General features: G+C 36.0%; 1 protein-coding gene across 3 annotated transcripts in view; it reads left to right on the top strand.

Annotated features, from left to right (window-relative positions):
• The window catches only part of TLL1 (tolloid-like 1), a 165,571-nt gene that overhangs the window by 69,016 nt on the left and 69,238 nt on the right, over positions 1 to 27,317 (top strand). For 2 of the 3 annotated variants that reach the window (XM_005860503.2, XM_014534979.1), the window contains exons 2-7: positions 8,288 to 8,398; positions 11,757 to 11,837; positions 13,353 to 13,505; positions 14,031 to 14,148; positions 19,489 to 19,667; positions 23,254 to 23,359. In XM_005860503.2, the coding sequence (XP_005860565.1) occupies positions 8,288 to 8,398; positions 11,757 to 11,837; positions 13,353 to 13,505; positions 14,031 to 14,148; positions 19,489 to 19,667; positions 23,254 to 23,359 (748 nt within the window). The remainder of the gene's footprint in view (positions 1 to 8,287; positions 8,399 to 11,756; positions 11,838 to 13,352; positions 13,506 to 14,030; positions 14,149 to 19,488; positions 19,668 to 23,253; positions 23,360 to 27,317) is intronic. The other variant, XM_005860504.2, reaches the window with a different exon arrangement.

The raw sequence follows: 27,317 nt of genomic DNA, 5'->3' as shown, positions 1-27,317 counted from the left end.
GATGGGGAGGTTGTGGCCCCGCCCCCTGTCACACACAGAGCTGCAGGGCGATCAGGGGGTTTGGGCGCTGCCCCCTGTCCCGCTGATCTGGTGCCAAGAGGCCTCGCGGCTCTGCTGATCCCGGTGCTTGGAGGCATATTACCCTTTTACTATATAGGATAGAGGCCTGGGGGCCGGCTGGTTTGCCCTGAAGGGTGTTCTGGATCAGGGTGGGGGTCCCCACTGGGGGGCCTGGCCATTCTGGGTGAGGGGCTGAGGGCTGCTTTCAGGCTGGCGGTGGTTGACTGAAGCCTCCAATCGCTCCCTTTTTTTCTTTTTTTTATTTTATTCTGGGCCAGCTTTAGCTCTGGCTCTAGCTCTGAGGCTTCGTATCTGGTTTGTTTGCCGTTCTATAATCGAAACAATGTATAACTTCAGCTCTGAGATCCCGGCAGGCTGAAAGCTGGTTTCTGGGGTTTTGTTTAGCTCCTACATTTGCAACATAGTACATAGTTGCTTAGAGTTGCAACTCAGAGGCCGGCAAGTCAGGCGGGGAACGTTGGAGTCTGCAGTCACTGGAGCAAGCAAGCCTCATGTTCGCTTCCAGCTGCCTGGCTGCTGGCCGCCATCTTGGCTGACAGTTAATTTGCATAAGGATATGCTGATTAGCCAATGGGAAGGGTAGCGGTCGTACGCTAATTACCATGTTTCTCTTTTATTAGTGTAGATATATATTCAGAAGTATAATTGTGGGGTCATAAAGTAGTTCTATTTTTAATTTCTTGAGTAACTTCTATAGTGTTTTCTATAATGGCTGCATCAGTTTGCATTCCCACCAACAGTTCATGGGGATTTCCCATTCTCCACATCCTCTCCAACACTTCTTATTTATTGATTTATTGATGGTAGCCATTCTGACAGGTGTGAGGTGATATCTCATTGTGGCTTTAATTTGCATTTCTCCGACGATTAGTGGCGTTGAGCATCTTTTCATATGTCTATTGGCCATCTGTATGTCCTCTTTGGAGATGTGCCTATTCAGGTCCTCTGCACATTTTTAAAAATTGGACATTTCCATTTTTCAACAAAGTATATAATGTCTATCTGACAGTACAGGTAACATCCTTGCTTCTGCAAATCTAAAAAGAAAGGAACCACCTATTCCTTCACATCTCACATGACACCTTCATGCGGTTGAGTCACCAACATGACCTCAAATTGAAATTTTTAGCCAGGCAGCACTTCCGACTTAAGATCTAACTTTGACACATGACTAAAGTCAGTGATAATAAACTGCTATAACAACACAATAAGTAGTAAGGAATAGTTAGCTTTTAAGAAGTAAATTCTATGAGCAGGCTAGTAGTATGAATCAATATCCTAGAGTTTTCCAAGGCTCAAAGGGGGTAATGGTGATGAGGGTACTTTGTTAAAAGTAAGCACCACACGTTTGATATTAGTATAACTTACTGACACTTTATGGAACTTTAAAAGTTTAAAAGGTTGAAAATAATTTTGACTAGGGACATGTCACAGATATTTCCATTTTTTGCTTGTTTTGGTGTGAATAAAGTTCCTTTAATTATCCTCTCAATTGTTTAAGGTCTCTAGGACTATGAAGAGAAGAAATAGAAATCAGTATGTGGAGTCAAGTTTTTAGAATGTCGGTGCATTTTTAAATTTCGTAAAGTTTATTTCGCTGAGCACATGTTGTTTTGTGGGTTGTACAGTGGGAGATATTAACCGAAGTAAAAGGACTCCAGCTTCTGACTTGGGCCCAAGAGGAAATGTTTTACAATGATGAATAATAACCAGAAAGGTTGGAATGCAGCATTTTCTCTCTTAACCTATCATAATAGTAGACCAAATGAAAATGGAAAAAAGTGGGAGAAAAGATTATTCTGTTTGTGTGTGGGGGAGACCAGCCAGTGGGCAAAATATAGCTTAGAAAATAGAAAGTAGTAAATACCCGTGAACAGTTTTACTTCCAGAAAGACATCAAGATTTACTCCAAGAGCTAGTGTCAATATTTAGAAAATAAACAGACTTAATGTAAAAAGAAGTATCAGGGTTGATTCCTACACTGGCCACAAATGCAAATAATAATGGGGCTAAAGGGAAGAAGAAAACAAGTGTTTGCTCTGTCATTACAAGATGTACAACCTGGGAAATATAAACCAAATTTGCTAGTGGTTGATTATAGTATATTCATTATTTGCACAGTATGAGGAAGGCAGTTTTTAAAAACCTATGAACTACCAATATTTCATTTAACTAAAGCTTGCGACAAAATATTAGGGTGAATCAAAATTTTTCAATATTTATTTATACAGTTCTTGATCAAAATTCTTTTCTGTCAGTGTTTTCTCTTTTGAGACAAAGAGTTCACAATGAATATTTGTGGTATGGGTGATATTTTAAAAATGTCCTGAGAAATCCTATCCACAGGCATTGTGGGCTATAAAGGCAGATTGATATGGTATTTCAATGGATCTTTTGTTATGGGAAAATTTTGGTTTTCTGACTTAAAAAAGAAAGATATGTTTATTTGAAAACTTAACATTTAATCATATTCCTAGTGCAAAATTGCTTTTGAAACAGAAAAAAAGATTTAAAAAGACAACTTGCTGCTTGTGTTCTGTGTTCAGAATCTATTGATCAATTTAGATTAATCTTGAAACTCTTCCATATAATAAAAAATAACTTTATTATCAAATACCGCCATATTCTGGAGGAATATTTGTTGCTCTAGCGTGGTATATGTGTATATGCATGTTTATTTGTTTTTGTATTTCAAATCAAACATTTGCTTTTGTATTGAGATTATATTTTATTTCGTGTTCAGGAAAGAATTAAAGAAGACTGTGTTTAACTCTTGCAGCAGTTCCGTGTTCTCCTCTAAATTTGGAGAATGTTTGGACAGTTTACTTATTTATTTATTTTAATAACCAGTGATCCAAACAGTCTATTGCACCACACCCCCACCTCCACTCCAAAAAAAAATCTGCTTTGGTAGATAAAGGCATCTTGTTTTAAAGTGGCCACATAAGAGTCATGTTACTCAGAAGCACCTTTTAATTCAGTTTTTGAGGGAAAGGTTGCGCATCTTATTGAGCGCATCATTTGTAGCTAACTGCATGCACACTCTTTAATTGTAGTTTAGATGAATTTGTTCAGTTTGTGATAGTATATGGTAGAAGTGAAAATGCAGGTCTTGAAAAAGAAGTACAAATTATTTAAATAAAACACTGCATGGGATGCTTTCTTAATGAAAGAAAAAAACACTGAAATAATTGGATTGCAAATACTTTTTTATTATTAGAAATTTAAGAAGGGAATGTGCTAGATGGAAAACATTCTTACCCTTATTTTTTGGAAGAGTATTTCTGAGAGTCTATATAAGAATGTATCTTTATTTATTTTTGTATTGTATCAAGAGCTTTTAAAATTTTAGATAATTGTTTCTTGGAACTTAAGTTAACTTTCATATGTGTCATCATGGAAGAAAAAAATTAGTGTGCGCATATGAAATGACACCAGAAAATTATTTTCTTTTTTAAGTAGTGAAACATTGTCTTCAAAATGTATATATTAGAAGTTTTGCTAGATCTTACTTTTCCTTGGGAATTTTCTTAGAGGTTGTCAATCATGTAAAAATATTTGACTTTTGAGCCTTCACTGTTGCTCTTGTCTGAGGAAATTTTCACTAGGCCTTTCCTGGAGACTGGAGCAGGCCTTCACATGACATAATGTTTCCTCCCTAAATCCAATATCAATAAAAGCAGAAAGTTCAAGATCTATATGGAAAAAAGTGTAATAAGAAAGTGCTCTCGGCTATTGTTGAGTCTTTGAGCTATCTCTCCAAATCCCATAAATCTCATGATATCTGATCTGTTTAGTTCAGTCATGCATTTTCTGAGCATATCAGTCTGGGGCTTCAAGAAAAGGGGACACATTTCCCATAACTACACCTAATATATACTACTGAAATAACAACGAAAGGCAGCTGCCTTTTAATTGTTTTTTATTAAACAATTAATCCATTTTAGATGGAAAGAATTTGAAATACTCCTTCTTTGGAATGGTTGAATATCTAGTATTTTGGGTCTTAAGATAAATTTGTGAAGTATGTAGCATGGCTAGCCTCCCTTTTGCTGTACACAAAGTATCCCCCATTCCCTGGCATTTTCTTATTTACATTTTCTTTGTGCCTTAGGACACACATTGAGGTCCTACGTTCTGTCAGGCCCTCTGGCAGTGAGGGTTACTGGTGAGCAGCACATGTTTCCTGCGGTCAGTGTTTTTAAATTGAGATTGAGGAATCAGATGGTTGAAAACATATTATGAAAGCCCGTGTGTTGCTTTATTTCTGAGAGAAGTGCAGGCAGGACATGGAAACGATGAGACACCTAATGGTTAGTCGGGAACACCAGGTTGCCGGAAGGGCTTTCTGTAGCTGCTGCCTGAGGAGGCTCTTAGCCACTTGTCTATTAGAGTTGCTCTCAAGCAGTAATCAGCTATCAGATGTCTTAGCATTCATTCAAGTAAATATATTCATCTTCTTGAGGGTATTTAGTTTGCAAGTATTTTCTCCTGAGTCGACTGAAAGGCTCTGCTTTTGACAACAGTAGTGGTTCTTTACTTTGTGTGATCCACCGGTGACCTTTCCCCTGCGAAACATGTGGTGACTGTGTTTATAAACTCATGCATATTTTTTGCAGACAGCTTTTAGGAAATCACAGATTGGAAGCCTCCTTGAAGCTGGTCCCTGGACCCCAGCTTCAAAACTGAAGGGTTGAGGATCACTGGGGGATCTGGAAGTGAGTGGAACAGACACGGTGTGAAGTTAGGGTATAGGGAACCACAATGTTGGACTACGTATTCTCACATTAGGGTATAGGGAACCACAATGTTGCACTACGTATTCTCACAAACACTCTTTTCTAAAATGTGTTTATTTTGTCTTTCTTGGTCTCCGATTAAAAATTTTTTTTGTAGTACGATGAATGCAAATAGTCTTCAGGAGAAAAACAAAACCTGTGGTTTTCCATGTAGTTTAAAAATCGTTCTTTTTGACATTTTATTTTGAATTATTGGTTAGCTCTCAACCCATTTTTGACCATAGGAATCCAAGCAGAATTCCAGATAGGAAATATTATAATTGCACTTGGGCCCTTCCCTAGTATTGTCATCTATAACCGGTTTCCTATATTGCTTCAAGTTCTGCTATCACTAGCCTCAAATCACTATGTTAAATGGAGCACAGGAGTGATAATTCATAGTTTTAAAACTTTCTCTCTAGTTTTGTTTTTTAATGCAAAATAAATAGAAAATACCCCGTAGAAAGAAAAACAGAAAACTCCAAAGTGTACTTGAGAATTACAAATATTTTGGAGCTAAATAACAAATATATATTAGATTATAATGCAAATTCTAAATCCACATTAATATAAATTGTCTTGATCCAGTATGCTATACCAATGATAAGTAAAATATTTTAGCATGATGAAATAGGACACCTTAAGGAAAACTTTAAACGTGTGAAATATAAAGAAAGAAATTGTGCATTTTAATTTATGTGATAGCTGCCCGGGCTGGGTAGCTCAGTTGGTTAGAGATTGTCCCGATATGCCAAGGTTGCAGGTCTGATCCCAGTCAGGACACATACAAGAATCAGCAATGAATGCATAAATAAGTGGAACAACAAATTGGGGTTTCTTTCTTTCTTTCTTTCTTTCTTTCTCTTCCTTCCTTCCTTCCTTCCTTCCTTCCTTCCTTCCTTCCTTCCTTCCTTCCTTCCTTCCTTCCTTCCTTCCTTCCTTCCTTCCTTCCTTCCTTCCTTCCTTCCTTCCTTCCTTCCTTCCTTCCTTCCTTCCTTCCTTCCTTCCTTCCTTCCTTCCTTCCTTCCTTCCTTCCTTCCTTCCTTCCTTCCTTCCTTCCTTCCTTCCTTCCTTCCTTCCTTCCTTCCTTCCTTCCTTCCTTCCTTCCTTCCTTCCTTCCTTCCTTCCTTCCTTCCTTCCTTCCTTCCTTCCTTCCTTCCTTCCTTCCTTCCTTCCTTCCTTCCTTCCTTCCTTCCTTCCTTCCTTCCTTCCTTCCTTCCTTCCTTCCTTCCTTCCTTCCTTCCTTCCTTCCTTCCTTCCTTCCTTCCTTCCTTCCTTCCTTCCTTCCTTCCTTCCTTCCTTCCTTCCTTCCTTCCTTCCTTCCTTCCTTCCTTCCTTCCTTCCTTCCTTCCTTCCTTCCTTCCTTCCTTCCTTCCTTCCTTCCTTCCTTCCTTCCTTCCTTCCTTTCCTTTCCTTTCCTTTCCTTTCCTTTCCTTTCCTTTCCTTTCCTTTCCTTTCCTTTCCTTTCCTCTCCTCTCCTTTCCTTTCCTTTCCTCTTGCTCTCTCAAATCAATAAATATTTAAAAAATTTGTATTAGATTGAAAATTCCAACATGTCTATTTTTTTCTATTGATCATATCAAATTTTAAAGATCGATAAGACTTACAGGCTATCAAGTTTATGCGTAAATGAATTGGCTTAGTCACTCACTACTACTTGTTTTCAAAGAAATATTTGGTTTTCTCCTGAAGCAATTTTTGGCATATTGAGAACCACCTAACTCTTCTGAAGCTATTAGTTCGGAAAAAATGACAAATAAAAAATGAACTTATGTGCGCCAGAAAAGTGTTGTCTCCTCTTAAGAATTGTCTGGCCTTGTGCCTTTTCGTCTCCCCAGAAGTAATGTTTTTGCTTCTGTGAAGTATTGTATCCTTGGACTGCTGATCTCTGTTTGATATAATCCATCAAGACATGAATCCTATTGCACGTGAAAAGTCATTACAAGACAATAAAAATCTAAAACACATTTGAGTTTTATTTTACCATGCTACTTTTATTATATAAATGTAGTACTGACAAACTGTGTTTTGTTTGGTTGAATGCCTCAGCTTTCCAGTCAACCAGCTGATGCAGAAGAAAGTAAAAGTTTATTCTTGCAGGAAAAAAATACTAATAATATAGATGATGATAATGATAATTATTTGTACTAATGGGAGCTTGTTAAAAAATGTAGGGTTTGAGGCCTCTCTCCAGAACAGCTAAATCAGGGCTTGCATTTTAACCAAGTCTACTGTGATTCCTATGCAAATTGATGCTAGAGAAGTATTAGTGTCTCTAGCTGCCCGCCCCCCCAGCACTAAGGAAGCAAGCCAGGCGGAGAGTCACTGCCAGTCAGTGCCCACAACAATTTGTATAATAAATACATGTGATGGAAGATTTAAATAATTACCAAATTTGGATTTACTTTAAAGTAGGGTGAAATCTTGAAGAAAAAAAAAGACAATGCAAAATTTATTTTTATGAAAACTAACAAGCCTTTTATATAATAACAAAATATTTTATTTAGGCAGGCCACTATTTCCTGGGATGTCTGGCTTTAGGGGAAGTGGAACATCAGAGGTTTCTGTTGCCTGTGAGTGAAACTGATTAGAATCTGGATTCAATTTTAGGTATCAGGAGCAACCGCTTAGCCAGGGCTATAAACTGTTTTACAGACTTTTCATTACTTTGTTTCTATGATGGTAAAGGATAGGAAACATCTCTTTACTTCTACAGGCTGCCATTCCATTGACATGAGAGCAGGAGAGAGGGGTTAACGAGAGAATTCTAATTCTAATAAAAATGTTTCTGTATGTTGCACTGATAAACTACATTGAACTAATTTTTATTTTCTTCCTTTCTGGATTTGCACATAAACCTAATCCCTTATCACATATCAGTATTTTTATGAGGGAACTAAACTGGGTAAATAATTTTATATGTTAAACCTTTGATCAAAGCCTAACGCATTGTATAACTTTCAGGATTAAAGTTTAAATTTCACAAAATAACTAATTTTATTAGCTAGCATTTTATAGCTAAAATTCATAAGTCTTACAGTTTGAATCCAGTAAAGGACAGTGATGGATTTTGTCACTTCCTAAATTTTTCATGTGTTGCCTTACTTTTGGTTTTGCAGAAGAAAAATCTAAAGCAAAATTTTAAAAAGAAAAATTTGTAAACTTGTATCAAAAAACAAGTATCCTAGAACTTTCAAGGCATTTGTCCATATTTTACTATCTCATGATTAATTTATTATTTCTTTTAAGTTTGTGGTTTCCTAAAGTTATTATATGTTGATTTCTGATAGTACTTAGTGATTGGTTAATTTTGGACTCAAATAAATAAGGAGGCTTATGCTGATCTTTTAATGAGCCTTGTTTGCATTGATTTTGCTTTTAAATATTTTACACTTTAATTGAACTTTTCTTTTTTTTTTTTTTTTTAGCTGTGTTTTGGGGTGATATTGCCTTAGATGATGAAGACTTAAATATCTTTCAAATTGATAGAACAATTGACCTTACACAGAACCCCTTTGGAAAACTTGGACATACCACAGGTACGGTTGTATTGGTTTCAATTTGCATTAATTTAGAAGAGAATATACTCTTTAAATGCTATAATGTCTCTCTGAACAACTTTTATTTCCTGGACACAAATGAGCCTATTTAGAAATTAAAGATTTGCTCATAGTTTTTATTTCTTTAGTTAATTTATTTAAACAACAGGTTGTGGTGTTTAAGTGCTTTGGAGATATTAACTCTTTGAATCCTCCTAAGAACCCCAAGAGGGTAGATACTAAAGTAATTGTGATTTACAAATGTGGAGATTGAGGTTTAGAAGGTTATATAGTTTGCTTATTGTCACACAGCCAAGAAGTGTCTGAGTCAGGACCAAAATTCAATTCCGAGGAAGGCCAAATTTCACTCTTGAGCATTATATTCAGTTGCCTCCCATTTCCAGTTGCAAATATTGAGTTGCAAAATGTAAAGTATTCATAGAATAATTATACACAGACTTAGTTAGATTCATCTATCTTTTAATATAATTTTTATGAAAACCCGGAAGACAATTTTAATTATAGTTGTTTGACATGCTTGAATTGTGCCTATATGAGACTTGTAATATTTAAAAGGTTGTTTGAGTTCTCATTTTAAAATATTTTCATTAAAATTTGAAAATTGTTCATATTGATATGATTTTTATTCTGTATTATATTTTGGAGGACATTTGCAACTTTAAAAATTCTTTTTGTAGCTATAACTAAAAAATTCACTCAATGTAGTGCTTTTTGATCTCATTGAATCTCCCCTCAAACCCAGTACTATTTTTATTTTCTTCTGTTTTATGGAAAATAAAATATATAGTTTATTTGTGGTATCCAGCAGACAAAAAGTTGGCTTAAGACTTTTTACTGTGAATTAATATCTCTGACCAATTTGATTTTTTTGCACCTTTTGATTATGCCAAATTTGAAAAAGTTGATAGGATAGTGTAAGAGGCACCACCACAATGGTATTCCCACTTGAAGATTCAATAATTGTTACATTTATCATATTTGATCTGTGTGTATATGCATGTATACATGCATAAGCATGCATAAAACATTTTGAAATTAATTGCAAACTACATAGCATTTTTATATTAAGTAGATTAGCATTCACTTCTTGAAAATAAAGATATTATCGTATATAATCAAAATACCATTATCACATATAAGAAATTTATATCATAACACAACTTACAGATTTATTTAAAATGATAATACATAGTACTTTAAGAATTGTATGCTCTAACCTTTGTTATGTGTAGGTTCTGAAACATATCCCAAACATAGGAGGAACACTACATTGCAGTGTGCTCACATATAGTACATTCCTGTAGGACACTTGTATTGACAACTCTCCAGTTGCTATCTCACACTTAACCGGGCCACAGAGACAATGGATTTGGACAAGAGAGCAGTGAAACAACTCAGCAAATCCTTGATTTATCATGTTACATTTCATTTCTTACATAAATTTTTGTTAGCTTCAACTTTGGTCAGGTCATTTCTTTAACCCATTGTCTCTCTTCATATTGGGAGAACTCATTTTCTGTGATTGAAAAAATGGTAATACTATTTAATTTTGTCATTTCATTTATATTTAAGCTCTGAAATAGTAATAGTTGGAAGAAAACTATCATTATTTTAGGTAAATAGCATAAAACAGGTTATACTCTCAATCATAAAAAAAACATATTCTAAATGAATGTGTGAAAGGTACATGTTTGAAAGTAGTTTGCATTATTCAGTTACATTTCAATGTAAAAGTATTCTGTTTTATTTTTACTTTATCTTTTTCCTTTCTTTTTAGTTTGTTTTGAATTGATTCTATTTCTTATTTCCTAATTTCAAAATATATGGTCTTTCCCATAAATATTTATTTAGTTTGAATATTTTCATTTTGTTTTTGGAATATGTGAGAAATAACCACCTATTTCATTCATTTTCTTTTTTTTCTATTCCAGTGAACTATCTAGATAGAATTTTATTTCAATGCCTATAAAAATTATTCAAAAATCCTAAATATAAAAACATTATTCACTTTGATAGCCTTGAAACATTTTATTTGTCAAGTCTATAATTACTCTAATCCTAATTACCTTAATACTAAGACATTTATTTCTCACAATCTGTTTCAGTCCTATAGAATATGAAACATAATTGTTACATAATGGTCACTTTAAACATATAGATGCCATCCTTTAAAAATGTTTCTTGTAACTGTTTAGGAATGAACATGTTTAAGTATTATCTCATCTCTCTAAAATGTTCAATGAAAAAAATTTCAAACATTTTTCTCAAGGGGCACAGCAAAAATGTGACCATGTAATGCAGATAATTAAACAGAATCTTAAACTGTGAACAAGCACTCTAACATGTTTACCTTATAAGGACCTAATTGATTTTTGATAAGGTGCTTATATGATAATAATTTTTATTATTTTATTAGCTTCAATCTAGGTCATTAAGTTATAGTGTTAATTTCAAAGGGGGAAAAACAGATATTGAGAGGTAAGAGTTCAAAGTCCAGATTGCTGTTTTTATGAATTTCTGGTCCTCTTTCACTGTTTTAGCCCAAAGAGACTCATGAGTTCGTGGTATGAGTTCGTTTGCACTTGTTCTGATATCATTCGTGATCATATTGGTTGTTTGCTCAATGATACCTCTTTGTAATTTGTCTATTAAAAATTCAAGAAGGGAAACTAGGTGGTAAAGTTGAGAGAGCATTTTTATTAAAACCCTAGAATAAGAGGACTTGATTTTCATAAAATATCTGTTTTCTGACTTCTGACAGGAATCTACCTATTCTAGTCTTTGTTGTTAAAATTGCAAGAAAACATATTTCCTTTTTTTGACCCTTGCTTCTGCCTTTTAAGTTATAAAATTACATCTATTTTTGTAAATTTGATCATAACTTGGGAACAAAATTCACTCTCTCCGTTTTCTCTACTGTTTTTATTTCCATTTGCTGATTTGGCGTCTGAAAATGTTCAGTTTGCATTGGGGAAATAGCTAGAATGCAGTCAACAGGGCAGAATAACTTGCTGTCATCCCATGTGATGTCATTGCCACAGTGAAGAAAAATGTTTCAAATTACCAATAGATGACTCAATTTCCGTGATGTCCAAATAAAGTCATGGAGAGTGCTCTCTGGATCTCCCCTCATGGCCTTAGTTTTAGTTACCAAAATTTGCTAATGTATAATTGTTCTCCTCTTCTAAGATTTATGGATATTCATGACTTTAACTTTCTAAGACCACATTAAAAAAAAGATGTCACAAGAGAAATTAATGTAGCCTATTACTATTGTTTATTTACAAGAACTTCAAAATACAGTGTTTGATTTAACTATTTTATTTTTATTTTTAAGGTGGATATGGAGACCATGGTATGTCAAAGAAACGAGGGGCCCTCTACCAACTTATAGACAGGATAAGAAGAATTGGCTCTGGTATATCAATGTTTAAAGTTGCAGACGCTTGACTTGATGTACAGTAAATATTATACTCATAGCAGTTCAGTTTGCCATTATGATGCAAAGTATGTGAAGGATATATGCTAAGAAAGAGTCCCTTATTTTTATTGTTAGTTGATATTTGATGTAAGTCCTTTAGAACTTAAAGGGGGACAATTGCAATGTTTTGTTAACTTATTTTCAGCTTCTCCTTATTTAAAAACGCATTAGATATTTATATTATTGTTAATATGTATTTCTAGTAAATGGAGTATCACACCAAGGTGTTTTATTAACCATGGAACTACATCAGTTTTAATCAAATGAAAAATATCATGGCTGCTTGAAATAAAATTCACTTAAATTGACAGACATTTATTAGATTTAAAGAGTAGCTGAATTTTTTTTGACCCTTCCAAAAACACATATAGAAAAACATTTAGAAAAACTGCCCCCTGGATTCATAATTAGTTAATATTTATAGTATTGAATTTATGAGCCCCTATTTGTAGATTTGAGTTGGGTTGTTTTTTTTTTAAAGAATGTTCAAATTTCATATTCTAATCCCTTAAATTGATGGTTTAATTTTTCCAAGCAAAGATGATTTGCTCCAGGGTATTAAAGAGACATGCTGTACACCTGAAACTAAAACAAAATAATATTGAATGTAAACTATAATCGGAAAATAAAATTTAAAAAAATACATTAGGGACATGGCATAGGGCATATAGTCAATATTTATTGTGTCTGAAGTGTCTACTGGCCATAGGATATTTGTGTTGGCAGTGATAGATGAATAAGAAAAAATAATTCTGCAAATTTAGTAGCAAACATTTATGAAAGGCCACCAAGACACGTTAACGACTACAGATTTGAAAGATGCTCCAGGATCGACTGCATTTTATGTTGACCTGTTCACTGTGCACCCATGTTGCTGTGTACCTGGGTATGAGTCCACGGGAAATTGGGATGGAGCTAGCCATTGTCCCAGGAGGCGGAGCCCTTATCTGTCTTAACGTTATTTCCTTCACTTTCTCTATAATGTAATATTCATAATTTTAATCTGTCCTATAGAATATCAATGCTAAAAAATGATTAAGGATTTAGCAGGAATAAGAATAGTTTTGAATATCATAGAACTCTTTGAACAATGTCTTTTATTTTGGTGGTGAATTTCCTAGTGGTCTAATAAAGTAGAATACTTACATAAAAGAATTTTTCTGAGGCCTGCAAAGTTTGCCCAACTTCTACCCACTGTAGGCTATTGTATAAAAATTCATTAGAATCTGCTCATAGAGCATTAAGAAATAGACTTAATGTGATACACTTAAAATCTTTTAATACTTTCTTCAAGTACAAAGTATACATGAAGCTTGTCTTTAGTGCATGACTTCACGCATACTAGTACTTATACAAATATGTAAATAAGACATTTTAACTTTTGTCCTTTAAGGGGTAAATGACTCCCTGCCCGAGGACTTGTTTCACAGAATCTTTTAAATGTCACTGCAGGCTTGGAGCAAAACAACACAGTTAAGGAAAAAGTACCTCTAAAATTCTCAGGGCAAAATGAGAAAAATCGAGTTCCGAGAGCTGCTACATCACGAACAGACAGAATATGGCCCGGAGGTGTTATTCCTTACGTTATAGGAGGCAACTTCACTGGTAAGATACTCCCCCACATGTCTATTGTGATAAAGAAATAATAATTATCATACAGATAAAGGGGTCATTTTTATAGAATATTAATCTATAAAACATAGTATTAAACCAAAACTTGAGAAATGCTCCCCTCACCTCAGTTGTTTAGAATGTTTTGTAATTGAAAAATTTATTGAGTCTTGAGTTGTAAGAGTCTCAGACACTGTCCTGGCTTTTAAACCAAGTTTCAAATGTGTCCATTAAATCTGGAAGCTGATTTCTCTTCAACTGACAGGAAACATGTATGTCCCGTTCCCAGGGCCCTGTCCACACATACTTGTAGAGATAGTAAGCTTGAACCTTCTGATTATAAAGTGAGTGTCCATCCTTAACAATGGCTCACTTGTGGCACCCCAGGCTGCTGTTCTTTGGTTGATGATAGTGGTGGCGTCTGAACTGCTCGGCCAGACTCGGGACAGGGGAGTCCGCGTGCGGCAGCCCTCTCTCTCGGGGCAGACACTGTTTGTTAATGTCATGCCATTTTTCCAGGCAGCCAGCGAGCCATGTTCAAGCAGGCCATGAGGCACTGGGAGAAGCACACATGCGTGACTTTCATTGAAAGAAGTGATGAAGAGAGTTACATTGTATTCACATACAGGCCTTGTGGGTGAGTAGAACCAAGGATGACTTAAGTCAATGCAGAAGGGAAAAAAATCCACAGGCAGGATTCATTTCCTAATATATGCTTAGTATTTTGCCCATAAGAAAGTATGAATTTTACAAAAGAAAATATTCTAACTAAATATATTCTTTGATCACTGACCTTAGTGCATGAATCTCAAGGGCATTCCTCCGTGACCCCAGCTGCTTTTCCTTGTGTTCCAACGTGGCATTGCCTGTGCCCCACGCACCTGAGTTAGGAACGTCAGCAGCAGCATCTAGTGATTCCATTGTGCTTCCTCTACAAGCATTAAGTTTCCCCTGGTGTTCACTCTGTCTTTTGGTTTCCGCTTCTGTGCTACGTCAGTGCCCTGGTCCATTCATGTCTTGGTCATCTCACACCTGATCCATCCCAGCTGCTCTCCTGCGTTGCCTTACCAAGTCACTGCCACTAGAATTATCTTCACAAAATGCCGGTCACAGCAAGAGACGACACTTTTATGAGATTCTTTTCTAGACTTGCTTCTTACAGGATGATGATAAAAAACTCTCTCCAAAACAACTCATCTGTAATTTGTGGAAATGCTGTATGCAATTTTGATAGCCATTTCTATAGCAGTGTGCTGATGAACATTGCTACTGTTCAACCAATGGGAAGGAATGGAGAATAACAGGCTCCTCTAAACTTAACTTTAAAAAAATAAATAAATAAACTTACTTTAAGAAAGGAGCACCCATTTCACCCTTTTAAAAGTGACAATCACACATCAGTGTCTCGGAGCACGTTTTGGGAAGTGCTAGTCTGAGAAGAAAATCCACATTCCTTGGTATAACATTTAAGGAATGCTGTGAACTTACCACAGCTTCCCTCGGAAGCTTCTTCGGCCACCACGTCTCTCCACAAATCCCATCATCTAGCCAAGTTGCAGTAATAGCCATTCTTGCAGCAATGCGGTTATACTGTAAAAGGCTTCCGATTGGGGAAGTTTTCAAACTCTTCTTCCCTGTATTCATTGGAACTTACATTTACATATGTAAATCCAGCTTGAATTTTGGTTTGCTTGCTTGCTAAGAATACTTGGCAGGGGGCAGGGTGTGCTGTCTACACTGCATCACATCAGGAGGCACAGGCGCCTGGACCTGCCAGGCATGGAACAGACTGGAACCTAAGAGGGAAGGCAGGGAAGGTTGGGTGGGTGGGAAAAGATAAACCAATGAACTTGTATGTATATGTGTATAACTCGTGGACACAGACAATAGTGTGGTGAAGGCCTGGCGTCGGGGACAGGGGTAGCCTAGAAGAGGTCAATGGAGGGGGTGGGGGGAAGGGAACATATACCTGGTATAATACTTTCAACAATAAAGATTTTTTCTTAAATGCATCAATAGATTCAAATGGTGACAGCCACATCCTGCCACCGTAAAAGTTCCCATCATTGCAAAATAGTGATTTTCCTAATGGTGTTCTTTTCTTATCCTTCCTACATTGATTAGCTCAAATTCTTCTATAAAGAGGAAGTTTCTCTAATCACTTATATCTATTTGGATGCCCTCTGGTGTACTTTATACAGGGAAATAAAAATAAATGCTTAATTTGTTTGGAGGAAATAGTTCTTGACCTAATGATGTTTTTTGTTGTTGTTGTTATTTGTTTGTTTGTTTTTGCGGGGGGAGTATATTTCATGAGGTATGGCGGGGGAGGATTGTCATTTGGCTTTGTGCTATCATATTTTCCTAGATCATTTAACTTAAAACTAATGGATTTTATTTCGGCCCTGAGTGACATTAAGAAAAATTATACATTATTTATTTTCTATATATTTTTGGATAGCACCATAGTTTTTTAGTTATGACTTATTCAAGTGATGTTTTCTTTTAAGTTACTCTAATTTTAACTTGATGAGGTTTGGTTACTTTTGAAATGCTTCCTAGTTTTTATATCTATTTAATATTTAAAAGGTCTAAATCTGGACTGTCCTTCCTTCTGGTTATTTAATAGAAAAGGATGTAACTCAGCTTACATATTTCTAAACACATAATGTATTCAGTCAGATCTTTCTTCTTTCCCACCCTTCAATTTTGTAAAGCAAATACATCCAAAGCATGGATCACTTGTTATTTTATTGCTTAATTTCTGTTTGTAACAAATTCATACTCATTTTCTTTCATTCATTTGGCTCTTTTCAAAGTTTTACATTTCACTTGTTTGATCCTGCTAAACTACTTTCCCCCATTCATTATCATTTCTTCATGTTTTTGTTCGTGATCTGTTAGTCACTTGGAATGCCTTTGCTTTCATTTTCCAACAGTGGGTATCCTTCACGTATTTCATTCTCAGTCATTTCTGAGCTGCCCACAGAGGGGCTTTGCTTTATCCACAGCTCTCATGGTTACATTTCTGCTGCCCGTTCCCCTGTCCGCCATCATCAGTGATGAGGGCAGCTAGCTGATCTCCATGTCCCTCGACACCCAGCACTGCTTTACAACTAGGGACCTAGAAAATACTGACAACTTACATGTTAGCTAAAGTACATTGTGTGTAACTCAAAATAAAAGAATGTAAGAATTTAAAGGGGTATTGAAGGGAAGTACTGTACAGCCTCAGAACTGATAACTGGAAGTTTGTACCATTTCACCCCCTTTGCCCATTTCTCTCACCCCCAGCCCCTTCCTCTGGTAACTACCAATCTGTTCTCTGTATCTGTTGAGCTCTACTATGTTGAGCTGTATTCTAGGGGCCACAGATACAGCAGTGAACAAAGCTGTTAAATGGTGGGCCCACAGAGAGCTTACTTACATTCTAGGGTGGGGAAGCAGAAACACAGAAATAAGTGAAATATAAAGTGTATTAATAAACACTAGCTTCTAGGACAAAAAGTAAAGCGATGTATGTAGGACAGAAGGGCATTTGTGCAAAGACCTGAAAGCCATGAGGAAGTGAGACATGCACGTAGGGGAGAACAGAGTTCCTGCCAGAGGGAGTAGGCAGCGACAAGGCTGTGAGCCAGAGCACTTCTACAGGCTCACGGCACAGCAGGGCCGCATGGCTGAGTGGAGTGAGTGACGGGACAGTAGTAAGAGATGAGATGGTAAGACATTTGTGTGGGAAGATCATGTAGGATCTTAGAGTTTTTGTAAGTACTTTAGACTTTCCTCCAAGTAAAAGAAAGAGCCTGTATTAGTCAGCTGAGGCAATTTATAATAAATATGTCAGGGGTCATATTACCACATTTTTCTACTTTCACAGGACCATTGTAAAAGTCAATGTGAAATGTATTTTTGCTTCCCATATGGACCCCATCTTATTTATTGGAGAGGGCTATGGGCGAGAGTACACTACAAAAGGTGTTTGACATTAAACAAGTTGACCCTTCTTCTTGATTATCTCCCAGATTTTGATTTGCAAAGTAATTTCTTCTGTGATTATGACCAGCAAAAATGACTCAGTGTGGTTAATTTAGTTACTACCTAATTATCAGATATTTCATTTTTTGTCACTATTGCTATATGGCAGCAAATATTTAAATCTCTCCAAAATCTGTATATTTTGTGGATTTTTTACATCTAATATTTTATTATTGGGTATTTACTAAATAACTATCTGTGTATGGATTACAACATACTATTGAAACAAAACTACCTGGGAGCAGAAACACAATTCCCTGATTGTTTCTCTGCCAGTTTTCTCTTTCTATTATTGATTTATTAAGTTTAATAAACTGTTATAATAGATTCATAAATAATAAGTCAAATTAGTTCATGTAACTGGCAAGCTGTAGGTTAAAATATTTAGGCATTTAAATACCCACAGAAACCATGAGAATGACAAATGTTTATTTATGAACAATCAAAATGACTATCAAATGTACTTATTCTGGAAATTGAAATTAGTGAAATTCTTTTTAATCATTTGGGCAATTAATTTTTGACAATTTTCTCTTCCAGTTTAATAAATTAGAACAAGTGTTTGGTGTCTGATCCATCATGATTGCCAACTATTCAATGCCAGTTATTTATTGCCCTCTATTGCTGTCTAGAAGGGTGGTCCTATAGATAAGCTATTTTAATATAAATCCTAATGATCAAAGCTTTAAATATTATTTATGTAAATAATAAAGTTTTATGTAATTGTAGTTACTATATTATTATACCATTTAAAACTTATTTTAAAGTGGATATTCCTGTGTGCCCACCCTTACACATGTGTGTACACTCATGCACTCTCATGCACATGCATGTGTGCACACATAGACACACACACAAATGAATAAATGGAACTTCTATATTTAAGGTAGGGAAACATCATTGAAGTGTATAAATACCAATAAGTTGAAGAAAACTTGCAGGAAGATACCCTGGATAGCTCAGGAGATTCTTTCAGAAGGTGAAATGAAATAGAATGTTACACTTAAGTAACTGCTGACCATTTGACACAATCTCATAAGTCTCATAATTCTACCAGTTGTCAGTTTTTTCTCCCCAAGTTAACCATTAACCTTAGATAACTCACCTTTGAAACTAATTTTCCTCAATTGACTTATTTTAAAAATTTCTTCTTAAAAAAGTTATTTTATAAGTAAGAAAAATGCTTCTTTTTTTTTATTAACCAACATCTTTCATAAATAAATTTAATTCTCTTTTTCCTAAAGAGGAAAAATAAACTTTGTTTTTATATTTAATACTGAAATAATAGATTATTGTCAGATACCAGTATTGACAAATTAATATAATAATGGATAGTGAGTATAAAAAATTATATTAGAAATAAATGTCAGTTAAGTCTTGCATTTAACTATATGTACAGTAACACATTAATCAACATTTGTATTTTATTTTCTAATGCATCTTCTCCTAAAAATGATTTAAGATATATGTCTAATATATGAGTTAGTACAAGAGAACTTCAAATGATTGTTTAGAGACTTTTGTTGTATAAAAATTAACCACGGTACTAGAAATTAGCCAAATCCTATCTTAATAAGGAGGGAATATGCTAATTAATTGACTGCCACGCCCTCAAAGATGGCGGCACCCACAGCCACAAGTAGGCTAGCAGGGGAGGGCAGTTGTGGGTGACCAGGCCAGCAGGGGAGGGCAGTTGGGGGTGACCGCGCTGGCAGGGGAGGGAAGTTGGGTGCGACCAGGCCAGTAGGGGAGGGCAGTTGGGGGGGACCAGGCTGGCAGGGGAGATTTCGTGCACTGGGCCTCTAGTTATTAATAAAAGGTTATTCTGCCTCTGACTGTGTTGGACTTTATAGTTCATCACAATTCTTAATAAAAGTTGCACCATATTTTAATTCATCCAGCATTGCCCTTTCCAGCACCATCTCCTCTTTCTTTATTCCAGATGCTGCTCCTATGTAGGTCGGCGGGGTAATGGACCTCAGGCAATCTCCATTGGCAAGAACTGTGATAAATTTGGAATTGTTGTTCATGAACTGGGCCATGTGATAGGCTTTTGGCATGAACACACGCGACCAGATCGAGATAACCATGTAACCATCATAAGAGAAAACATCCAGCCAGGTAAGAATTGGGGTTCAGGGTGACTGAGTTTTCTTTGGCTGTGTTTGAACTGGTTATCATTTAACTTCTTAACAAATGTGAACTGTGTTTTTGTTTTGTTTTTTATATGATAGAATTAATATTAATATTTTGCCTGAGTAAAAAATACCCATGCTGGTGTTCTATTTTCTTCAGCATAAATGATCTTATGTGTTTTTTAGGCTTGGTTTTTTTTTCCCCCTTAAGATTTAGCTCTTTTATTTCTAAACTTCTGTGTTTTCCAAGATTTCCAAGGCTATTGAACCATAAATATTATTAAAGATATTAAAGCATTTTATATACTTAGCTCTATATTTATGTTGTATGGATTTAGAAAGAGTCCGGAGGTTACCGTCAAACATGCTGCTACCATAGGAATCGATATTATATCAGGGACAACTTCTGGAGAAATTCCAGGGAAATGAGTCATCCCAGGATAGTCTAAATAGTTTCCTTGAGATTTTTCTTAAACCTGGCTGCCCGAAAGACAAATATTTAAGAATGTTTTCAGCAGTTGAAATATAATACATAATTTAAATTTAATTTTCTCTGACAGTTGATGTGTGTACAGCTTTTTGTTTGTTTTAGTTCTCATAACTTCATAAACATCCGTACATTTCAATTATCAAAAGAAAAATGGTAATGCTTGGAATTGTCTTATGAGATAGTATGCATTTCAAGTGTAATCAAAGTAAAAAATGTGTCTTTTTAAACTTATTCATGGCCAGTTTCAATTACAAACATGGAATTCTTTAGAATTCCCAGTAATTACCAGCATTGATCTATTTATTTACTCCTCACATATTTGGTGACAATTATTTCTTGAGGCACTAGTAGATGTTGGAAATGCTGATGAAAAACACAAAGCTTAGTATATAGTATACAAATGATTGCAAGTGAGTGAGAAAGGTAACAATTGTCATGTTGAGAATACCATGGAGTCCAAGCAAGGTGTGGCAAAATGTCCTTTGGAGAGTCAAGGGGATGTCACAAAGAAACCAAAACTTGTAAGTGAAAGAGAGTGTTCTAAGTGCACAGAAGAAGGATGGAGTTTCTAAGCTGAAGAAACATGATCAAAGATGCAAATACAGAAAATGGAATCATTTTACTTGCCCTTTGTGGCTGCATGGGAAGTTACAAGTGGGAAATTAGTTCGATCGCAGGGATCGTCTACTAGTATCTAAAGCTAGGGAACTTAGATTTATACTTTGAGTCTTAGAGAATAATTGAAAGTTTGAAAGCCAATTGAGTTCAGATTTAAAAAAGAAAAAATAATTCTCTCATTTTGGAGATCATTTACTGAGAATGGGAAAATGGGCGTGGGGAAGATGAACCTGAAGTCAGGGAAACTCATTAGACACTTAAGTAAGTACTTTATGAGATAGCTAAGGCCTCAGTTAAGTAGCACAGGTCAAGAGAAATAAAAGGGAATAATCTTTCAAAATATTTTAAGAGGAGCATCATCATGTGAGGAGACCTCTTCAAGGTTTTATTTTTAGGCAACAGAATGAATAGTGACACCATCAAATGAAATAGGAAATATGGACAAGGCAACACTTTTGAGAGGGAGAAAAACAAATGATGATTTTATTGAGCATATCCTGGAGTTTGAGAAGCCTTTGGGTGATCCAAGTTGAGATTTTTACTAGACAAAGGGAAGATGAGTCTAAACTTTTAGATATATATCTATGATAGAAATTTGATAGGGAATCTGACTGTATGGAAACGCTGAAGGGAAAAGAAAATGATTGAGGATAGAAAATGGGGACATCGCCCTGACTGGTTTGGCTCAGTGGATAGAGCATCAGCCTGCGTACTGAAGGGTCCCGGGTTCGATTCTGGTCAAGGGCATATATACCTTGGTTGCGGGCACATCCCCAGTAGGGAGTGTGCAGGAGGCAGCTGATCGATGTTTCTCTCTCATCGATGTTTCTAACTCTCTATCCCTTTCCCTTACTCTCTGTAAAAAATCAATAAAATATATTTATAAAAAAAAAAAGAAAGAAAATGGGGACATCAATATTTAAAGCAACATTTTGTGTATGTATGAAACCTATCTGATCCTGTTAACCAATGCCACCCCAACAAATGAAATAAATAAGTAAGTAAAGAAACAAATACACAAATAAGTAAATGAAGTAACATTTTGTAGAAAAATTCCCACAAGACTAAGAAGGTTTGGTCTAAGAGGCAGAAAATTAATTGTGAAGCCTCAGAGAATAGATCATTTGAAGATTGATGAAATAATCTGTAGTGTTGAATATCAAAGACAAGTAAAGAAATGTATACTCCCAAAATAGAAGACTAATGCCTAAGCCAGCCATCAAGGTTCATATTATACTTTATATCTTTAGGTGAGAAATAAAAAGGAAATAATATTTCTGAAAATTATTTCAATTACCAATTAAATGAGAAGTTATCTGTTAACCTTAGTTATTAAATTTCCTCTATTATGCAGACAAAACTTATAAAGGAAATAACTTTCAAGAATGATGTTTACTCTTAAAATAGGACTCTGTTTCAATGTAAATATGTACCTGAAACAAGCAAGAAATGTATAAGTAGTATGTAATGTATAATACTTAACACAGTGTTAAGCAAATATGACTACGGTATTTGTACTTTTGTTGACTCTATATTCAGGCCAATAGAAAACATAATTTATTAAGTGAGATTTCCTGAGTATTTGGAACTATTAGTAGTGCAATTCTAGTATGTAAGAATTCATATTGGAGATTAATCTTCAAAAAATTTATGACTTGCTTTGGCTCAGAAACTTAAGTGTTATTCAAGGGCAATGTCTAATAAGTACAGACTTTAGCTTAGCATTTATATGCAAAATTAGTGACTATGATAAGAGGCAAATTGATATAAGGGTTGATTGCTTTAATCCATTTTAGAATATGCGTTCAAGACGGCTTATTCTTTTGAAGCATATTCTTCCTAATCAAAAATGCTCTCCAGTTGGAACTTGGAGTAGATTAATCAAAGAGATTCTTATTCCAATTTTGAATAAAATTTGTTGCTGTTGTTTTACCTGTAGTAACAAAATCACATAGCTGAAGTTCGTCATGTTGTAGGTACTTATAAATATTGTTTTTATATTTTTTTCAGTGTTTCATAGAAAGAATATAAAGCAAATAGGAAGATAATTTTTCTGTCCTGGCAACTTTAGTTATAAGAGAAAGGTGGGAAAGTCATTAAGTAAGATGTAACTTTTTATAATCACTTCTACAGTGCTGAAAAAAAAACATTTAAAATTTTAAAGAAACAAATATGAGAACGCAGAAGAGTATACATAGAAAACAGACCCAAAGTATCCTTTTGATAATCCACTCTTTTTCCAAAATTAACTTATTAATGGAATTCAGTATTACACTTTCAATGTGATATTAAGTAACACAGCAACACTGGATGGATACTTTTGCACAATGTGGGTGTTAGCATGTAATTACAGTATGCATGAAGATTAGCCACTTTGTAAAGAGAAGATGCAGGCATAGGAATAGCTCTTCTCTTCTCTGCCTGGTAGAAAGCTTCTGAAATGTTATTTGTGCCTGCTTCTTAGGTCAAGAGTACAACTTTCTGAAGATGGAGCCTGGAGAAGTGAACTCCCTGGGAGAAAGATATGATTTTGACAGTATCATGCACTATGCCAGGAACACCTTCTCAAGGTTGGAGTCTCAGGTTATACCTTTTGACTTTTAATTCCTTTCCTCTGTGTGGCTTCTCACAAAGCTATGTCTAACATTAGAACTAGAAGCATTTTCAAACATTCCTGCCATAAAATACAAAAATACTTGATTGGTATTTATAGCCAACACCAGACATTTGAAATTTTTTAAACATGTTTTTACATTTGCTATCAGCAAACAGATGATTTTACTACTTTCTTTGTGATTTGGATGCCTTTTCCTGCTTTTTCTTGCCTAATTGCTCTGGCTAGGACTTCCAATACCGTGTTGAATAGAGGTGATGTGAGCAATTAGGCTTGCCTTATTCCTGATCTTGAATGCAAAGCTTTCAGTTTTCAACCATTAAATATGATGATCCTATAGGCTTTCATATATGGTCTTTATGATGTTGAGGTACTTTCCTTCTGTCCCTAGTTTGCTGAGTGTGTTTTTTTAATCATGAAAGCGTATTGACTTCTGTAAAATGCTTTTTCTGCATCAATTAGATGAACATGTGGTTTTTGTTGTTCATTCTATTAATGTAAGTAATTGAAGTTTTATAGTTTCTTCTATTCTCGACCCACAGAGTCTATAAAACTTTTAGTTGTTTTCATGAATATAGCCCATCAGCAGATTTAGGTACTTACTTGTGGGAAGAATGGGGCTAAAGATAAGGGCCTTTTATATGCATGCATAGTTTGTAACATAGATTTTTGCTTAACTGGGGCTGCCCATTTTCCATTAGTAAAGAATTGTAAAATTTTATGAAGCTTATTTAAAAGCATAGCTAATTTACTCTTCCATTGTAGGTAAAACAAATGAAGGTTAGTAATTGAAGCCCTCAATGATCTGTCTCTAGTCTATTGATAGTGCCTTACTGAAGGTGTTTAGGAAGAGTCTGCATTGCTTAAGGGCCTGTGTCAAGAAGATAGTTATTAACTCCCTGACCACAAAGAAGGAACAAAAGAATGGTAACTGACCCCCCACCCAATGAAAGGGAGGTTACCTCAGTGGACAGAATGAGTCAAAGTTCATCATTCAATTGTCTGAGTTTGAATACATACAATTTAAGATGGCCTGGTACTTTTAAAGTGGAATCTCTTTTGAAAACTGGAAAACAACAACAACAAAAAACCTTTTCAGGCTACAAATCTGTTTTCAGAAATTGAAAATAGTGAATTATTAGTTCTGAATACTGCAGAAATTGTAAAATTTCATTAATTTGGACTTACCTAGTTAATAATCTGTTGATTCATGCAACATAGTTGAATAATGGCTTTTCTCAATGCTGTCTTGTGCCTCAACTTCCCCTTCAATTGCACTGGCCTCGCTGGAGTTGCATCCTATTAAGTATGTTTAAGCTCTCACTTTTGATGGTCAATAACCAACAATTACTAGTTTCCCCCTCCCTACCTTCATCTTAGATAATTTACATATGGAGCTCTGTAGATACTTAGCTTTGGTTTAAGAGTTCCATTCCATATTTGAGTTATCTAAGTTTTATCTAAAGATCATTACCTAAAACTAGAGGCTAGGGTGCTCAGTCATAAATTACTCATGCTTCCTGTTACTTTTCTGTTTTATTATCTTTCAGACTCTTCTATATTTTTCTCTGTTGTACCTGTCACTATCCCAGTTTATCATTCTTTTATTTTATTTTATTTTTTATATATTTTATTGCTTTTTACAGAGAGGAAGGGAGAGGGATAGAGAGTTAGAAACATCCATGAGAGAGAAACATCCATCAGCTGCCTCCTGCACACCCCCTACTGGGGATATGCCTGCAACCAAGGTACATGCCCTTGATCGGAATCGAACCCGGGACCCTTGAGTCCGCAGGCTGACGCTCTATCCACTGAGCCAAACCAGTTAGGGCTATCATTCTTTTATTTAATGTCTTTCTCCTCCCATGAGAATGTGAGCATTATAAGAGGAGGAATTTTTTGTGTCTTTTATTTACTGCTGTAAATCCAGACCTATAACAATTTTCAGTAAATATTTCCTAAAGGTAGGGAAAAGTAGAACTGAAAATTTTTAAAACTTTTTAAAAAATATATATTTTATTGATTTTTTACAGAGAGGAAGGGAGAGGGAAAGAGAGTTAGAAACATCGATCAGCTGCCTCCTGCACACTCCCCACTGGGTATGTGCCCGCAACCAAGGTACATGCCCCTGACCGGAATCGAACCTGGGACCCTTGAGTCCGCAGGCCCACGCTCTATCCACTGAGCCAAACCGGTTAGGGCAAATTTTTAAAACTTTTTAATCAAATTTATTGGGGTGACATTATCTCATAAGATTATGTAAGTTTCAGGTGTACAATTCTATAACACAGCATCTGTATATTGTATTGTGTGTTCACCACCCCAAGTCAATGTTCCTTCCATCACCATTTATCACCTCTATACCCTCATCTACCTCCCCCATCCCCTTTTTCTCTGGTAATCACCATACTATTAGGCGTGTCTAAGAGTTTTTTTTGTTTTGCTTTGTTTTGATTTTCTGCTTAATCCCTTCACCTTTTTTACCCAGCCTTGGAACCCTATCTATAAGTCTGTTTCTATTTTGTTTATTAGTTTATTTTGTTCATTATGTTACCAGCGAGACAATGAGACCTTGGTTTTTATCTTCTTGAAGGAAAGATTTCAATCAAGAGACAAATTACAGCAAGCAAAGCAAGTAAAAATGTATTGGCTGCATCAAAAACACACTTAGGACAGTGAAATAAGGAAGGGCATAGAAGAAGCAATAGGAGAGCCTAGCCTGGGCTGCTTTGCCTCACTGGAGAGTCAGAGAACAGGGGGCCTTGGAGACAAGTTCAGAGGATTAGCCTGGGATGAGCTGCCACTATCCATTGCTCCCCTGGTTGCAAGTCTCATGGGGTCCCTTGAAGAAGGGTGGGGAAGAGAATGGTGCAGTGTGCTCACCTGGGGGAGAGCGCACACTGGGTCTTTTTTGTTGAGGGTATGCTGGGTCCTTTATGTTGAGGGTATTTATCTCTCTTGCTGGCAGTAATTTTAGGGGAGGTCTCAGGGAAGGGTTTCAATACAATATTAATTAACTTCCCAGGTGTGCTCTTTCAGGGACGTAGTCTCCGCTGATTGGTTGGCACCAGGACGGGGTAATTAGTCAGTGCAGCTGGTCCTAAGGCAGTCACTGTGTCACTTATCTGGTTTTGCTGCTTTTCTGGGCCTGGAGCTGAAATACAACTGAGACTTAGATTTTATCTTTAGGGAGGAAAAGTCAGGGGATTGAAAAGTAGTTCCAGATAACAAGGATTATTTCTTATTTAAAGATGGTGACAACACAGCCAGCATGGCTCAGTGGTTGAGCGTGGACCTATGAACCAGGGGATCACGGTTCGATTCCCGATCAGGGCACATGCCTGGGTTGTGGGCTCGATCCCCAATGTGGGGCATGCAGGAGGCAGACTATCAAGTATTCTCTCTCATCATTGATGTTTCTATCTCTCTCTCCCTTTCCCTTCCTTGCTGAAATCAATAAAAATATGTTTTAAAAAAATGGTGACATTCTTGGAAAGTATGTAAACTGAAATAAATCACTATTGAAATGGCATCATGGGAAGCTTCCCATTCCACTGAAGTTTTGAAAGCTTTCATAATTAATGATATCCAAACTAAAATTAAATAAAATAAAATACCTTTATAGTTTACTAGAGGCCCAGTGCACAAAAATTTGTGCACTCGGGGGGTCCCTCAGCCCGGCCTATGCCTTCTTGCAGTGTGGGACCCCTCGGAGGATGTCCACCTGCTGGCTTAGGCCCACTCCCTGGGGGATCGGGCCCAAGCTGGCAGTCAGACATCCCTCTGGCAGCCCGGCAGCCCTCGGGGGATGTCCACTTACCAGCAGGGAGCAGACCTAAACTGCAGTCAGATATCCTTAGTGGATGGAGAGGCTCCCGCCACCACTGCTGTGCTGGCAGCCATCAGCCTGGCTT

Source organism: Myotis brandtii, unplaced genomic scaffold (assembly GCF_000412655.1).
Source record: "Myotis brandtii unplaced genomic scaffold, ASM41265v1 scaffold136, whole genome shotgun sequence".
Lineage (NCBI taxonomy): Eukaryota > Metazoa > Chordata > Mammalia > Chiroptera > Vespertilionidae > Myotis > Myotis brandtii.
The sequence above is the reverse complement of the archived record's forward strand: the minus strand, read 5'-3'. Positions and strand labels throughout refer to the sequence as shown.